The sequence below is a fragment of the Scyliorhinus torazame genome, chromosome 22 (genome assembly GCF_047496885.1).
Source record: "Scyliorhinus torazame isolate Kashiwa2021f chromosome 22, sScyTor2.1, whole genome shotgun sequence".
Taxonomy (NCBI): Eukaryota; Metazoa; Chordata; class Chondrichthyes; order Carcharhiniformes; family Scyliorhinidae; genus Scyliorhinus; species Scyliorhinus torazame.
In genome coordinates, this window is record NC_092728.1 from 6,413,350 (window position 1) to 6,430,853 (window position 17,504).

Below are 17,504 nucleotides of genomic sequence, written 5' to 3' on the forward strand. Positions count from 1 at the left end.
GGGAGTGGTGCCGGGGTTGGAGGAGATTACAGAGATAGGGAGGGGTGTAGGGGCTGGAGGAGGTTACAGAGATAGGGAGGGGTGTAGGGATTGGAGGAGATTACAGAGATAGGGAGGGGTGGAGGGGCTGGAGGAGGTTACAGAGATAGGGAGGGGTGTAGGGGCTGGAGGAGGTTACAGAGATAGGGAGGGGTGTAGGGATTGGAGGAGGTTACAGAGATAGGGAGGGGTGTAGGGGCTGGAGGAGATTACAGAGATAGGGAGGGGTGTAGGGATTGGAGGAGGTTACAGAGATAGGGAGGGGTGTACGGGCTGGAGGAGGTTACAGAGATAGGGAGGGGTGTTGGGGCTGGAGGAGGTTACAGAGATAGGGAGGGGTGTAGGGGCTGGAGGTGGTTACAGAGATAGGGAGGGGTGTAGGGGCTGGAGGAGGTTACAGAGATAGGGAGGGGTGTCGGGGCTGGAGGAGGTTACAGAGATAGGGAGGGGTGTAGGGTTTGGAGGAGGTTGAGGAAGACAGAGCTGAGGTCGGACACTAACAGTCTCTCACTCACCACCACGTGGTCCATTGAGGCAAATGTCACTTTGCTATCGTCAAAGTAATACCACTGACCGTCGTCCTTGTTCCTGGCGATCGTTGTGTCTGTTAGCAGACAGCAAGTGTTAACGCTCTCATCTGTCGCTCCCCACAACAACATTCCCTCTTCCCCTCCCCTCGCTTGGGGACCCTTCCCACATGGACTGGATACTGACAGGCAGATTAGCGCACCCTCTTCACCGAGTCCACACCGAGGTCCCAGTCTCCTAACCACCCAAAACCCTGTCCCAGTCAATGGGTCTCCTCCTGTTCCTGTGTAACAGGCTGGAGAGGGGCTGAATGGGCCTCCTCCTGTTCCTGTGTAACAGACTGGAGAGGGGCTGAATGGGCCTCCTCCTGTTCCTGTGTAACAGGCTGGAGAGGGGCTGAATGGGCCTCCTCTTGTTCCTGTGTAACAGGCTGGAGAGGGGCTGAATGGGCCTCCTCCTGTTCCTGTGTAACAGGCTGGAGAGGGGCTGAATGGGCCTCCTCCTGTTCCTGTGTAACAGGCTGGAGAGGGTCTGAATGGGCCTCCTCCTGTTCCTGTGTAACAGGCTGGAGAGGGGCTGAATGGGTCTCCTCCTGTTCCTGTGTAACAGGCTGGAGAGGAGCTGAATGGGCCTCTTCCTGTTCCTGTGTAACAGGCTGGAGAGGGGCTGAATGGGCCTCATGTTCCTGTGCAACAGGCTGGAGAGGGGCTGAATGGGTTCCTCCTGTTCCTGTGTAACAGGCTGGAGAGGGGCTGAATGTGCCTCCTCCTGTTCCTGTGTAACAGGCTGGTGAGGGGCTGAATGGGCCTCCTCCTGTTCCTGTGTAACAGGCTGGAGAGGGGCTGAATGGGCCTCCTCCTGTTCCTGTGTAACAGGTGGGAGGGGGGCTGAATGGCCTCCTGTTCCTGTGTAACAGGCTGGAGAGGGGCTGAATGGCCTCCTCCTCTTCCTGTGTAACAGACTGGAGAGGGGCTGAATGGGCCTCCTGTTTTCCTGTGTAACAGGCTGGTAAGGGGCTGAATGGGCCTCCTGTTCCTGAGTAACAGGCTGGAGAGGGGCTGAATGGGCCTCCTCCTGATCTGGTGTAACAGGCTGGAGAGGGGCTGAATGGGGCCTCCTCCTGTTCCTGTGTAACAGGCTGGAGAGGGGCTGAATGTGCCTCCTCCTGTTCCTGTGTAACAGGCTGGAGAGGGGCTGAATGGGCCTCCTCCTGTTCCTGTGTAACAGGCTGGAGAGGGGCTGCATGGGCCTCCTCCTGTTCCTGTGTAACAGACTGGAGAGGGGCTGAATGGGCCTCCTCCTGTTTTCCTGTGTAACAGGCTGGAGAGGGGCTGAATGGGCCTCCTCCTGTTCCTCTGTAACAGGCTGGAGAGGGGCTGAATGGGCCTCCTCCTGTTCCTGTGTAACAGGCTGGAGAGGGGCTGAATGGGCTTCCTCCTGTTCCTGTGTAACAGGCTGGAGAGGGGCTGAATGGGCCTCCCCCTGTTCCTGTGTAACAGGATGGAGAGGGGCTGAATGGGGCCTCCTCCTGTTCCTATGTAACAGGCTGGAGAGGGGCTGAATGTGCCTCCTCCTGTTCCTGTGTAACAGGCTGGTGAGGGGCTGAATGGGCCTCCTCCTCCTCCTCTTCCTGTGTAACAGACTGGAGAGGGGCTGAATGGGTTCCTCCTGTTCCTGTGGAACAGACTGGAGAGGGGCTGAATGGGCCTCCTCCTGTTCCTGTGTAACAGGCTGGAGAGGGGCTGAATGGGCCTCCTCCTGTTGCTGTGTAACAGGCTGGAGAGGGGCTGAATGGGCCTCCTCCTGTTCCTGTGTAACAGGCTGGAGAGGGGCTGAATGGGCCTCCCCCTGTTCCTGTGTAACAGGCTGGAGAGGGGCTGAATGGGCCTCCTCCTCTTCCTGTGTAACAGACTGGAGAGGGGCTGAATGGGTTCCTCCTGTTCCTGTGTAACAGGCTGGAGAGGGGCTGAATGGCCGCCTGTTCCTGTGTAACAGGCTGGAGAGGGGCTGAATGGGCCTCCTCCTGTTCCTGTGTAACAGGCTGGAGAGGGGCTGAATGGGCCTCCTCCTGTTTTCCTGTGTAACAGGCTGGTAAGGGGCTGAATGGGTTCCTCCTGTTCCTGTGTAACAGGTGGGAGAGGGGCTGAGTGGCCTCCTGTTCCTGTGTAACAGGCTGGAGGGGGGCTGAATGGGCCTCCACCTGTTCCTGTGTAACAGGCTGGAGAGGGGCTGAATGGGCCTCCTCCTGTTCCTGTGTAACAGGCTGGTGAGGGGCTGAATGGGCCTCCTCCTGTTCCTGTGTAAGAGGCTGGAGAGGGGCTGAATGGGCCTCCACCTGTTCCTGTGTAACAGGCTGGAGAGGAGCTGAATGGGCCTCCTCCTGTTCCTGTGTAACAGGCTGGAGAGGGGCTGAATGGGCCTCCTCCTGCTCCTGTGTAACAGGCTGGTGAGGGGCTGAATGGGCCTCCTCCTGTTCCTGTGTAACAGGCTGGAGAGGGGCTGAATGGGCCTCCTCCTGTTCCTGGGTAACAGGCTGGAGAGGGGCTGAATGGGCCTCCCCCTGTTGCTGTGTAACAGGTGGGAGAGGGGCTGAATGGCCTCCTCCTGTTCCTGTGTAACAGGCTGGAGAGGGGATGAATGGGCCTCCTCCTGTTCCTGTGTAACAGGCTGGAGGGGGGCTGAATGGGCCTCCACCTGTTCCTGTGTAACAGGCTGGAGAGGGGCTGAATGGCCTCCTCCTGTTCACGTGGTGCGCTGATACTTACAATGACCATCGCGGAGGCCCCCGTAGTGGTTGGAGACGGCAATGAGGTCATATTTGGAGTTTTTAGCCTTGTGGTTGATGAGGAACTGGGAGAGGTCCAGGTCCCTGTGGAGTGAAAACAGTCATCCAACGTTAGTGTCTGGGTTACCTGGGGCCCTGGGCCTTCCATCCAATCCCCCGCATTACGCTCCCCGTAAAACAGCTAACATCTGAAACAGCGAAGCTCAAACACCCACCGAGACACGTAGGACAACAACTTTAAACTTCTAAGACTGAGAAATATATCGGCCGTTCCTTCACTGTCGCTGGGTCCAAATCCCAGAACTCCCTCCCTAACAGCACAGTGGGTGTACCTACACCACACGGGACTGCAGCGGGTTCAAGAAGGCGGCTCACCCACCACCTTCTCAAGGGGCGTTTAGGGATGGGCGATAAATGTTGGTCTAGGCAGTGACGGGCACACCCTTGAGGAATAGCAAACAGCAGATTGTGCTATGGCTGTAAACGATTAGGTAAAGTAGGCACTGTCAACGTCATAACATTGTTCTTCCAGATTTAACAGTCGTAAATCGAAGTCTCCCCTTTACTCCAAATTCCACCCAACTGTTCTCTTCTGCACCTAGACCCGGAGCGATCAATTACTCCTCCATCTCAAAATGAACCAAGTGTGCCACAGCTCTCTGCAATTCACTTGGAAGTTTCATCACAGCCATCCTGAGATGCAGGATTTTGTCAGGATTCGTAGCCCCGTGATCCTCTAACCCTTCCTCAAAACCCCCCAGGGGGCTGTGCTCAGTGGTTTCAAAATCAGGGACACCCCTGACCGCCAAACACGCTCTCTTCAGAAGACAGTCTACAACCCCACTCCCTGTACAACCCGGGGCAGACTCCGCCTCTACACTCCAAGCAGGCTCACTTCGTTTTTTAAAATTTAGATACCCAATTATTTTTTTTTTCAAATTAAGGGGCAATTTAGGGTGGCCAATCCACCTACCCGGCACATCTTTGTGTTGTGGGGGCAAAACCCACGCCGACACGGGGAGAATGTGCAAACTCCACACGGACAGTGACCCAGAGCCGGGATCGAACCTGGGACCTCGGCGCCGTGAGGCAGCAGTGCTAACCCACTGCTCCACCGTGCGGCCCAGCAGGCTGAATTCTGATTGCCTGTTTCTGGGCCTGCTCACACACAGATAAAATAAAAGCAAAGAAATCTCCCGAACCCCTGCAGCCCAACTCCGTGGCAGCGTCGCTCATTTAAGGATGCCACCAAACACAAATAGAAAGTTCCGGAGAGTTCAGGTGGATGTGGAAGGTCCCAGCTGTACTACTGGAAGGCGACCAGCTAAACCCATGATCTGGGTCATTATCAAGCTGTCGTCAGTGGGAGCTTGCTGTGCACAAATTTGCTGCCAGTATTTCCTCCGTTGCAGCAGTGACCACACTTCAAAAGCAGAGATTGGCTTCAGGATGTCATGGGGTTGGTGAAATCCAGAGAGAGGAACAGCAATGGTTTTCACAGAGCGAGTTGTGTGAGGGCAGAACCACTCACTTTAAGGGAAATTCCACCACGGTGTCCAGTTTCTCCTTCCAGAGCCGCGTGTATGAGAAACGTTTGAGGTGAATGATTAGAACCTCGGGCAGCGACCACAAGTCAAACTTCTTTGTGGCCAGCTGGTGTTCCTGACAGGCTGGGCAGTACCTGCAGGAGACAGAAAGCAGAGTCAGAGAAAAAAGCGACTGACCGAGTGAGGGAGGCGCGCAAAGGGGGGGGGGCGCTATGGAGTGGGGGGGGGGGGGGGTGCCTGAGGGAGTGGGGTGTGTGCGCGAGGGAGTGAGAGTGGGGTGGAGCGTGCGAGGGAGTGGGGGGGGGTGCGTGCGCGAGGGAGTGGGGGGGGGGGGGGGCGGGGGTGCGTGCGCGCGCGCAAGAGGGAGTGGGGTGTGCGCGCGAGGGAGTGGGGGTTACACCTGAAGGAGTGGGGGGGGGGGGTGCCTGAGAGAGTGAGAGTGGGGTGCGCGTGCGAGGGAGTGGGGTGTGTGCGCGCGAGGGAGTGGGGGTTACACCTGAAGGAGTGGGGGGGGGGGTGCCTGAGAGAGTGAGTGGGGGGTGCGCGTGCGAGGGAATGGGGTGTGTGTGCGCGAGGGAGTGGGGGTTACACGTGAAGGAGTGGGGGGGGGGTGTGCCTGAGGGAGTGGGGGTGCGGGGTGTGTGTGCGAGGGAGTGTGGGTTACACGTGAAGGAGTGGGGGGGGGGGTGCCTGAGGGAGTGAGAGTGGGGTGGTGCATGCGAGGGAGTGGGGGGGGGGGGGGTGCGTGCTCACGTGCGCGCGCGAGGGTGTTACACCTGAAGGAGTGGGGGGATGCACTTTGAGGGAGTGAGGGTGGGGTGTGTGTGTGCCTGGGAGTGGGCTGTGGGTGCAAGGGAGTGGGGGGGGTGCGCGAAGGAGGGCGCCTTGGAGTTATGTTTCCCGGATCCGTACCAGGGGTTTTCGTCTTCCAGTGTCTCCTTGGTGGTGAACAGGTCAATGCACTCCTTCAGTGTCACCATGGCTTTCCTGGGCATCACCCCCATGCTCCGATCTTTCACGTATTTCTGGATTTGAGGAACAGAAATATGTCACAAATTTATCACCCGCATCACATCAGAGTTCCATCCCCACAAAATACCCCCAGCTCCCCTCCAACCTCGAGCACAGAGCAAATCCCTACCCCCACCCCCCTGATCATTCAATCCTGCCTCAAGTGGAGTCAGTTCACTGGACAGCGGTACAGACCCAGCAGTGACGCCCTCCCCAGCTGCAGTGCGGGCAAGAGTGGGGGAGCAGAGGCCACAAAACAGAGCACAGGTAGATCGGTAAAGGAAGGGTTCATGGGGCAGTGTACCTCAGCTTCGATCTCATTGTAGTACCGTTTCTTCATGTCACTGTCCCAGTCGAGAGCGATGTAAAGCTGGGCTGAAACAAAAATTTACCGTTAGATTGATGGAGGATTTCAGCATCAACAGCTCAAGACAGAGTCAGTACTGAGGGAGTGCTGCACTGTCAGAGGGTCAGTACTGAGGGAGTGCCGCACTGTCAGAGGGTCAGTACTGAGGGAGTGCCGCACTGTCAGAGGGTCAGTACTGAGGGAGTGCCGCACTGTCAGAGGGTCAGTACTGAGGGAGTGCCGCACTGTCAGAGGGTCAGTACTGAGGGAGTGCTGCACTGTTAGAGGGTCAGTACTGAGGGAGTGACGCACTGTCAGAGGGTCAGTACTGAGGGAGTGCCGCACTGTCAGAGGGTCAGTGCTGAGGGAGTGCTGCACTGTCAGAGGGTCAGTGCTGAGGGAGTGCCGCACTGTCAGAGGGTCAGTACTGAGGGAGTGCTGCACTGTTAGAGGGTCAGTACTGAGGGAGTGACGCACTGTCAGAGGGTCAGTACTGAGGGAGTGCCGCACTGTCAGAGGGTCAGTGCTGAGGGAGTGCTGCACTGTCAGAGGGTCAGTGCTGAGGGAGTGCCGCACTGTCAGAGGGTCAGTACTGAGGGAGTGCTGCACTGTCAGAGGGTCAGTACTGAGGGAGTGCTGCACTGTCAGAGGGTCAGTACTGAGGGAGTGCCGCACTGTCAGAGGGTCAGTACTGAGGGAGTGCCGCACTGTCAGAGGGTCAGTACTGAGGGAGGGCCGCACTGTCAGAGGGTCAGTACTGAGGGAGTGCCGCACTGTCAGAGGGTCAGTACTGAGGGAGGGCCGCACTGTCAGAGGGTCAGTACTGAGGGAGTGTCGCACTGTCAGAGGGTCAGTACTGAGGAGTGCCGCACTGTCAGAGGGTCAGTGCTGAGGGAGTGCTGCACTGTCAGAGGGTCAGTACTGAGGGAGTGCAGCACTGTCAGAGGGTCAGTACTGAGGGAGTGCCGCACTGTCAGAGGGTCAGTGCTGAGGGAGTGCCGCACTGTCAGAGGGTCAGTACTGTGGGAGTGCTGCACTGTCAGAGGGTCAGTACTGAGGGAGTGCCGCACTGTCAGAGGGTCAGTGCTGAGGGAGTGCTGCACTGTCAGAGGGTCAGTACTGAGGGAGTGCCGCACCGTCAGAGGGTCAGTGCTGAGGGAGTGCCGCACTGTCAGAGGGTCAGTGCTGAGGGAATGCTGCACTGTCAGAGGGTCAGTACTGAGGGAGTGCAGCACTGTCAGAGGGTCAGTACTGAGGGAGTGCCGCACTGTCAGAGTGTCAGTACTGAGGGAGCGCCGCACTGTCAGAGGGTCAGTACTGAGGGAGTGCCGCACTGTCAGAGGGTCAGTACTGAGGGAGTGCTGCACTGTCAGAGGGTCAGTACTGAGGGAGTGCCGCACTGTCAGAGGGTCAGGACTGAGGGAGTGCCGCACTGTCAGAGGGTCAGTGCTGAGGGAGTGCTGCACTGTCAGAGGGTCAGTACTGAGGGAGTGCCGCACTGTCAGAGGGTCAGTGCTGAGGGAGTGCTGCACTGTCAGAGGGTCAGTGCTGAGGGAGTGCCGCACTGTCAGAGGGTCAGTGCTGAGGGAGTGCTGCACTGTCAGAGGGTCAGTGCTGAGGGAATGCTGCACTGTCAGAGGGTCAGTACTGAGGGAGTGCCGCACTGTCAGAGGGTCAGTGCTGAGGGAGTGCCGCGCTGTCAGAGGGTCAGTACTGAGGGAGTGCCACACTGTCAGAGGGTCAGTACTGAGGGAGTGCTGCACTGTCAGAGGGTCAGTACTGAGGGAGTGCCGCACTGTCAGACGGTCAGTACTGAGTGTCGCACTGTCAGAGGGTCAGTACTGAGGGAGTGCCGCACTGTCAGAGGGTCAGTACTGAGGGAGTGCCGCACTGTCAGAGGTCAGTACTGAGGGAGTGCCGCACTGTCAGAGGGTCAGTGCTGAGGGAGTGCCGCACTATCAGAGGGTCAGTGCTGAGGGAGTGCCGCACTGTCAGAGGGTCAGTACTGAGGGAGTGCCGCACTGTCAGAGGGTCAGTGCTGAGGGAGTGCCGCACTGTCAGAGGGTCAGTGCTGAGGGAGTGCTGCACTGTCAGAGGGTCAGTGCTGAGGGAATGCTGCACTGTCAGAGGGTCAGTACTGAGGGAGTGCCGCACTGTCAGAGGGTCAGTGCTGAGGGAGTGCCGCACTGTCAGAGGGTCAGTGCTGAGGGAGTGCTGCACTGTCAGAGGGTCAGTGCTGAGGGAATGCTGCACTGTCAGAGGGTCAGTACTGAGGGAGTGCCGCACTGTCAGAGGGTCAGTACTGAGGGAGCGCCGCACTGTCAGAGGGTCAGTACTGAGGGAGTGCCGCACTGTCAGAGGGTCAGTGCTGAGGGAGTGCAGCACTGTCAGAGGGTCAGTACTGAGGGAGTGCCGCACTGTCAGAGGGTCAGTGCTGAGGGAGTGCCGCACTGTCAGAGGGTCAGTACTGAGGGAGTGCTGCACTGTCAGAGGGTCAGTACTGAGGGAGTGCTGCACTGTCAGAGGGTCAGTGCTGAGGGAGTGCCGCACTGTCAGAGGGTCAGTACTGAGGGAGTGCCGCACTGTCAGAGGGTCAGTACGGAGGGAGTGCCGCACTGTCAGAGGGTCAGTACTGAGGGAGTGCTGCACTGTCAGGGGGTCAGTACTGAGGGAGTGCCGCACTGTCAGAGGGTCAGTACTGAGGGAGCTCCGCACTGTCGGAGGGTCAGTGCTGAGGGAGTGCTGCACTGTCAGGGGGTCAGTACTGAGGGAGTGCCGCACTGTCAGAGGGTCAGTACTGAGGGAGCGCCGCACTGTCAGAGGGTCAGTACTGAGGGAGTGCCGCACTGTCAGAGGGTCAGTACTGAGGGAGTGCCGCACTGTCGGAGGGTCAGTGCTGAGGGAGTGCCGCACTGTCAGAGGGTCAGTACTGAGGGAGTGCTGCACTGTCAGGGGGTCAGTACTGAGGGAGTGCCGCACTGTCAGAGGGTCAGTACTGAGGGAGTGCTGCACTGTCAGGGGGTCAGTGCTGAGGGAGTGCCGCACTGTCAGAGGGTCAGTACTGAGGGAGTGCTGCACTGTCGTAGGGTCAGTACTGAGGGAGTGCCGCACTGTCAGAGGGTCAGTACTGAGGGAGTGCCGCACTGTCAGAGGGTCAGTGCTGAGGGAGTGCTGCACTGTCAGAGGGTCGGTACTGAGGGAGTGCCGCACTGTCAGGGGGTCAGTACTGAGGGAATGCCACACTGTCAGGGGGTCAGTACTGAGGGAGTGCCGCACTGTCAGAGGGTCAGTACTGAGGGAGTGCTGCACTGTCAGAGGGTCAGTACTGAGGGAGTGCCACATTGTCAGAGGGTCAGTGCTGAGGGAGCGCCGCACTGTCAGAGGGTCTGTACTGAGGGAGTGCCGCACTGTCGGGGGGTCAGTACTGAGGGAATGCCGCACTGTCAGGGTGTCAGTACTGAGGGAGCGCCGCACTGTCAGAGGGTCAGTACTGAGGGAGTGCCGCACTGTCAGAGGGTCAGTACTGAGGCAGTGCCGCACTGTCAGGGTGTCAGTACTGAGGGAGTGCTGCACTGTCAGAGGGTCAGTACTGAGGGAGTACCGCACTGTCAGAGGGTCAGTGCTGAGGGAGTGCCGCACTGTCAGAGGGTCAGTACTGAGGGAGTGCCGCACTGTCAGAGGGTCGGTACTGAGGCAGTGCCGCACTGTCAGGGTGTCAGTACTGAGGGAGTGCCGCACTGTCAGAGGGTCAGTACTGAGGGAGGGCCACATCATTTATTGGCCAACTCTGATTCCCCATGAGGAAGCAGTTAAGAGTCAAGCACATTAGTGTGGGTCTGGAGTCAGATGTCGAGCAGACCGGTGAAGGACGGCAGCCTGAAAGGAGCACACAGCTGACGGCACTCACGGTTGAAGTTGAGTTTTCCGCATTCTTGGCCTCCTCGCTCCGTCACCCCATTGGCATTGACATTCTGGAAAGTGAACAGGGGTCTCCGGGACCCCCGTGCTTTACGCTTCTTCACCGGCCTCTTCTCTGGTGATGGGCTGCCACCTTCGCTGGCCCCGTCTGGTTCTAACCGCCCCCCACTGGGTTCCGGGCTCGGGGCCTGTTCCGCACTCCCCACACCAGCCTCAGGTTCACTATCTTCAGGCTCAGGTGTCACATCGGGGTCACGGACCGCGGTGGGAGGAGGCGAGTTAACCCCTTCATCACCTGTTCAGAGAATGGGCGGGCAGGGAGGGGGACAAAGGTTAGCAAGTATTCATCACCCCGCACATTAACCCCTCTCCCCCAGCTCCCTCACACTGTCACTCACTAACCCCTCTCCCCCAGCACCCTGTGTTACTGACTGTATCTCTACTGATGTTAATCCAGCTCCCTCACACTGTCACTCAGTAACCCCTCTCCCCCAGCACCCTGTGTTACTGACTGTATCTCTACTGATGTTAATCCAGCTCCCTCACACTGTCACTCAGTAACCCCTCTCCCCCAGCACCCTGTGTTACTGACTGTATCTCTACTGATGTTAATCCAGCTCCCTCACACTGTCACTCAGTAACCCCTCTCCCCCAACACCCTGTGTTACTGACTGTATCTCTACTGATGTTAATCCAGCTCCCTCACACTGTCACTCAGTAACCCCTCTCCCTCAGCACCCTGTGTTACTGACTGGATCTCTACTGATGTTAATCCAGCTCCCTCACACTGTCACTCAGTAACCCCTCTCCCCCAGCACCCTGTGTTACTGACTGTATCTCTACTGATGTTAATTCAGCTCCTTCACACTGTCACTCAGTAACCCCTCTCCCCCAGCACCCTGTGTTACTGACTGTATCTCTACTGATGTTAATCCAGCTCCCTCTCACTGTCACTCAGTAACCCCTCTCCCCCAGCTCCCACACATTGTCACACAGTAACCCCTCTCCCCCAGCACCCTGTGTTACTGACTGTATCTCTACTGATGTTAATCCAGCTCCCTCACACTGTCACTCACTAACCCCTCTCCCCCAGCACCCTGTGTTACTGACTGCATCCCTACTGATGTTAATCCAGCTCCCTCACACTGTCACTCAGTAACCCCTCTCCCCCAGCACCCTGTGTTACTGCCTGTATCTCTACTGATGTTAATCCAGCTCCCTCACACTGTCACTCAGTAACTCCTCTCCCTCAGCACCGTGTTACTGACAGTCTCTACTGATGTAAATCCAGCTTCCTCACACTGTCACTCAGTAACCCCTCTCTCCCAGCACCCTGTGTTACTGACTGTATCTCTACTGATGTTAATCCAGCTCCCTCACACTGTCACTCAGTAACCCCTCTCCCCCAGCACCCTGTGTTACTGACTGTATCTCTACTGATGTTAATCCAGCTCCCTCACACTGTCACTCAGTAACCCCTCTCCCCAGCACCCTGTGTTACTGACTATCTGTACTGATGTAAATCCAGCTCCCTCTCATTGTCACTCAGTAACCCCTCTCCCCCAGCTCCCTCACACTGTCAGTCAGAAACCCCTCTCCCCCAGCTCCCTCACACTGTCACTCAGTAATCCCTCTCCCCCAGCACCCTGTGCTACTGACTGTATCTCTACTGATGTTAATCCAGCTCCCTCACACTGTCACTCAGTAACCCCTCTCCCCCAGCACCCTGTGTTACTGACTGTATCTCTACTGATGTTAATCCAGCTCCCTCACACTGTCACTCAGTAACCCCTCTCCCCCAGCACCCCGTGTTACTGACTGTATCTCTACTGATGTTAATCCAGCTCCCTCACACTGTCACTCAGTAACCCCTCTCCCCCAGCGCCCTGTGTTACTGACTATCTGTACTGATGTTAATCCAGCTCCCTCACACTGTCACTCAGTAACCCCACTCCTCCAGCACCCTGTGTTACTGACTGTATCTCTACTGATGTTAATCCAGCTCCCTCACACTGTCACTCAGTAACCCCACTCCTCCAGCACCCTGTGTTACTGACTGTATCTCCACTGATGTTAATCCAGCTCCCTCACACTGTCACTCAGTAACCCCTCTCCCCCAGCACCCTGTGCTACTGACTATCTGTACTGATGTTAATCCAGCTCCCTCACTGTCACTCAGTAACCCCTCTCCCCCAGCACCCTGTGTTACTGACTGTATCTCTACTGATGTTAATCCAGCTCCCTCACACTGTCACTCAGTAAACCCTCTCCCTCAGCACCCTGTGTTACTGACTGTATCTCTACTGAGGTTAATCCAGCTCCCTCACACTGTCACTCAGTAACCCCTCTCCCCAGCACCCTGTGTTACTGACTGTATCTCTACTGATGTTAATCCAGCTCCCTCACAGTCACTCAGTAACCCCTCCCCCCAGCACCGTGTTACTGACTGTATCTCTACTGATGTTAATCCAGCTCCCTCACACTGTCACTCAGTAACCCCTCTCCCCCAGCTCCCTCACACTGTCACTCAGTAACCCCTCTCCCCCAGCACCTTGTGTTACCGACTGTATCTCTCCTGATGTTAATCCAGCTCCCTCAAACTGTCACTCAGTAACCTCTCGCCCCCAGCACCCAGTGTTACTGACTGTATCTCTACTGATGTTAATCCAGCTCCCTCACTGTCACTCAGTAACCCCTCTCACCCAGCACCCTGTGTTACTGACTGTATCTCTACTGATGTTAATCCAGCTCCCTCACACTGTCACTCAGTAACCCCTCCACCCCAGCACCGTGTTACTGACTGTATCTCTACTGATGTTAATCCAGCTCCCTCACACTGTCACTCAGTAACCCCTCTCCCCCAGCACCCTGTGTTACTGACTGTATCTCTACTGATGTTAATCCAGCTCCCTCACACTGTCACACAGTAACTCCTCTCCCTCAGCACCCTGTGTTACTGACTGTATCTCTACTGATGTTAATCCTGCTCCCTCACACTGTCACTCAGTAACCTCTCGCCCCCAGCACCCAGTGTTACTGACTGTATCTCTACTGATGTTAATCCAGCTCCCTCACACTGTCACTCAGTAACCCCTCTCCCCCAGCATCCTGTGTTACTGACTGTATCTCTACTGATGTTAATCCAGCTCCCTCACACTGTCACTCAGTAACCCCTCTCCCCCAGCACCCTGCGTTACTGACTGTATCTCTACTGATGTTAATCCAGCTACCTCACACTGTCACTCAGTAACCCCTCTCCCCCAGCTCCCTCACACTGTCACTCAGTAACCCCTCTCCCCCAGCACCCTGTGTTACTGACTGTATCTCTACTGATGTTAATCCAGCTCCCTCACACTGTCACTCAGTAACCCCTCTCCCCCAGCACCTTGTGTTACTGACTGTATCTCTACTGATGTTAATCCAGCTCCCTCACACTGTCACTCAGTAACCCCTCTCCCCGCAGCACCGTGTTACTGACTGTATCTCTACTGATGTTAACCCAGCTCCCTCACACTGTCACTCAGTAACCCCTCTCCCCCCAGCACCGTGTTACTGACTGTATCTCTACTGGATAGTCAGAGGCTTTTCCCCAGGGTAGAGGGGTCAATTACTAGGGGGCATAGGTTTAAGGTGAGAGGGGCAAGGTTTAGAGTAGATGTACGAGGCACGTTTTTTACGCAGAGGGTAGTGGGTGCCTGGAACTCGCTACCGGAGGAGGTGGTGGAAGCAGGGACGATAGGGACATTTAAGGGGCATCTTGACAAATATATGAATAGGATGGGAATAGAAGGATACGGACCCAGGAAGTGTAGAAGATTGTAGTTTAGTCGGGCAGTATGGTCGGCACGGGCTTGGAGGGCCGAAGGGCCTGTTCCTGTGCTGTACATTTCTTTGTTCTTTGTTCATTGATGTTAATCCAGCTCCCTCACACTGTCACTCAGTAACCCCTCTCCCCCAGCACCCTGCGTTACTGACTGTATCTCTACTGATGTTAATCCAGCTCCCTCACACTGTCGCTCAGTAACCCCTCTCCCCCAGCACCTTGTGTTACTGACTGTATCTCTACTGATGTTAATCCAGCTCCCTCACACTGTCACTCAGTAACCCCTCTCCCCCAGCACTGTGTTACTGACTGTATCTCTACTGATGTTAATCCAGCTCCCTCTCACTGTCACTCAGTAACCCCTCTCCCCCAGCACCCTGTGTTACTGACTGTATCTCTACTGATGTTAATCCAGCTCCCTCACACTGTCAGTCAGAAACCCCTCTCCCCCAGCTCCCTCACACTTTCACTCAGTAACCCCTCTCCCCCAGCACCCTGTGTTACTGACTGTATCTCTACTGATGTTAATCCAGCTCCCTCACAGTCACTCAGTAACCCCTCCCCCCAGCACCCTGTGTTACTGACTGTATCTCTACTGATGTTAATCCAGCTCCCTCACATTGTCACTCAGTAACCGCTCTCCCCCAGCACCCTGTGTTACTGACTGTATCTCTACTGATGTTAATCCAGCTCCCTCAAACTGTCACTCAGTAACCCCTCTCCCCCAGCACCCTGTGTTACTGACGGTATCTCTACTGATGTTAATCCAGCTCCCTCACACTGTCACTCAGTAACCCCTCTCCCCCAGCACCCTGTGTTACTGACGGTATCTCTACTGATGTTAATCCAGCTCCTTCACACTGTCACTCAGTAACCCCTCTCCACAGCACCCTGTGTTACTGACTGTATCTCTACTGATGTTAATCCAGCTCCCTCACACTGTCACTCAGTAACCCCTCTCCCCCAGCACCGTGTGTTACTGACTGTATCTCTACTGATGTTAATCCAGCTCCCTCACACTGTCACTCAGTAACCCCTCTCCCACAGCACCCTGTGTTACTGACTGTATCTCTACTGATGTTAATCCAGCTCCCTCACGCTGTCACTCAGTAACCCCTCTCCCCCAGCACCCCGTGTTACTGACTGTATCTCTACTGATGTTAATCCAGCTCCCTCACAGTCACTCAGTAACCCCTCTCCCCCAGCACCCTGTGTTACTGACTGTATCTCTACTGATGTTAATCCAGCTCCCTCACACTGTCACTCAGTAACCCCTCGCCCCCAGCACCCTGTGTTACTGACTGTATCTCTACTGATGCTAATCCAGCTCCCTCACACTGTCACTCAGTAACCCCTCCACCCCATCACTCAGTAATCCCTCTCCCCCAGCGCCCTGTGTTACTGACTGTATCTCTACTGATGTTAATCCAGCTCCCTCACACTGTCACTCAGTAACCCCTCGCCCCCAGCACCCTGTGTTACTGACTGTATCTCTACTGATGCTAATCCAGCTCCCTCTCACTGTCACTCAGTAACCCATCTCCCCCAGCTCCCTCACACTGTCACTCAGTAATCCCTCTCTCCCAGCACCCTGTGTTACTGACTGTATCTCCACTGATGTTAATCCAGCTCCTTCACACTGTCACTCAGTAATTCCTCTCCCACAGCACCCTGTGTTACTGACTATTTGTACTGATGTTAATCCAGCTCCCTCTCACTGTCACTCAGTAAACCCTCTCCCTCAGCACCGTGTTACTGACTGTATCTCTACTGAGGTTAATCCAGCTCCCTCACACTGTCACTCAGTAACCCCTCTCCCCAGCACCCTGTGTTACTGACTGTATCTCTACTGATGTTAATCCAGCTCCCTCACAGTCACTCAGTAACCCCTCCCCCCAGCACCGTGTTACTGACTGTATCTCTACTGATGTTAATCCAGCTCCCTCACACTGTCACTCAGTAACCCCTCTCCCCCAGCTCCCTCACACTGTCACTCAGTAACCCCTCTCCCCCAGCACCTTGTGTTACCGACTGTATCTCTCCTGATGTTAATCCAGCTCCCTCAAACTGTCACTCAGTAACCTCTCGCCCCCAGCACCCAGTGTTACTGACTGTATCTCTACTGATGTTAATCCAGCTCCCTCACACTGTCACTCAGTAACCCCTCTCCCCCAGCACCCTGTGTTACTGACTGTATCTCTACTGATGTTAATCCAGCTCCCTCACACTGTCACTCAGTAACCCCTCTCCCCCAGCACCCTGTGTTACTGACTGTATCTCTACTGATGTTAATCCAGCTCCCTCACACTGTCACTCAGTAACCCCTCTCCCCAGCACCCTGTGTTACTGACTGTATCTCTACTGATGTTAATCCAGCTCCCTCACACTGTCACTCAGTAACCCCTCTCCCCCAGCTCCCTCACACTGTCACTCAGTAACCCCTCTCCCCCAGCACCTTGTGTTACCGACTGTATCTCTACTGATGTTAATCCAGCTCCCTCACACTGACACTCAGTAACCTCTCTCCCCCAGCACCCTGTGTTACTGACTGTATCTCTACTGATGTTAATCCAGCTCCCTCACACTGTCACTCAGTAACCCCTCTCCCCCAGCACCCTGTGTTACTGACTGTATCTCTACTGATGTTAATCCAGCTCCCTCACAGTCACTCAGTAACCCCTCTCCCCCAGCACCCTGTGTTACTGACTGTATCTCTACTGATGTTAATCCAGATCCCTCACACTGTCACTCAGTAACCCCTCTCCCCCAGCTCCCTCACACTGTCACTCAGTAACCCCTCTCCCCCAGCACCTTGTGTTACCGACTGTATCTCTACTGATGTTAATCCAGCTCCCTCACACTGTCACTCAGTAACCCCTCTCCCCAGCACCCTGTGTTACTGACTGTATCTCTACTGATGTTAATCCAGCTCCCTCACACTGTCACTCAGTAACCCCTCTCCCCCAGCACCCTGTGTTACTGACTGTATCTCTACTGATGTTAATCCAGCTCCCTCACACTGTCACTCAGTAACCCCTCTCCCCCAGCACCCTGTGTTACTGACTGTATCTCTACTGATGTTAATCCAGCTCCCTCACACTGTCACTCAGTAACCCCTCTCCCCCAGCACCCTGTGTTACTGACTGTATCTCGACTGATGTTAATCCAGATCCCTCACACTGTCACTCAGTAACCCCTCTCCCCCAGCTCCCTCACACTGTCACTCAGTAACCCCTCTCCCCCAGCACCCTGTGTTACTGACTGTATCTCCACTGATGTTAATCCAGCTCCCTCACACTGTCACTCAGTAACCCCTCTCCCCCAGCACCCTGTGTTACTGACTGTATCTCTACTGATGTTAATCAGCTCCCTCACACTGTCACTCAGTAACCTCTCTCCCCCAGCACCCTGTGTTACTGACTGTATCTCTACTGATGTTAATCAGCTCCCTCACACTGTCACTCAGTAACCTCTCTCCCCCAGCACCCTGTGTTACTGACTGTATCT

The 17,504-nt window shown here is 55.8% G+C and overlaps 1 protein-coding gene across 1 annotated transcript in view; it reads right to left on the bottom strand.

The window, feature by feature from the left end:
* Positions 1-470: 470 nt before the first annotated feature.
* Positions 471-17,504, bottom strand: part of LOC140399413 (ubiquitin carboxyl-terminal hydrolase 11-like) — a 134,094-nt gene continuing 117,060 nt past the window's right edge. Inside the window, exons 11-16 of the mRNA XM_072488992.1 lie at positions 10,164-10,469; positions 6,215-6,285; positions 5,812-5,924; positions 4,884-5,033; positions 3,333-3,436; positions 471-643 (exon numbers count right to left, since the gene is read on the bottom strand). Coding sequence (XP_072345093.1) covers positions 471-643; positions 3,333-3,436; positions 4,884-5,033; positions 5,812-5,924; positions 6,215-6,285; positions 10,164-10,469 — 917 coding nt within the window. The remainder of the gene's footprint in view (positions 644-3,332; positions 3,437-4,883; positions 5,034-5,811; positions 5,925-6,214; positions 6,286-10,163; positions 10,470-17,504) is intronic.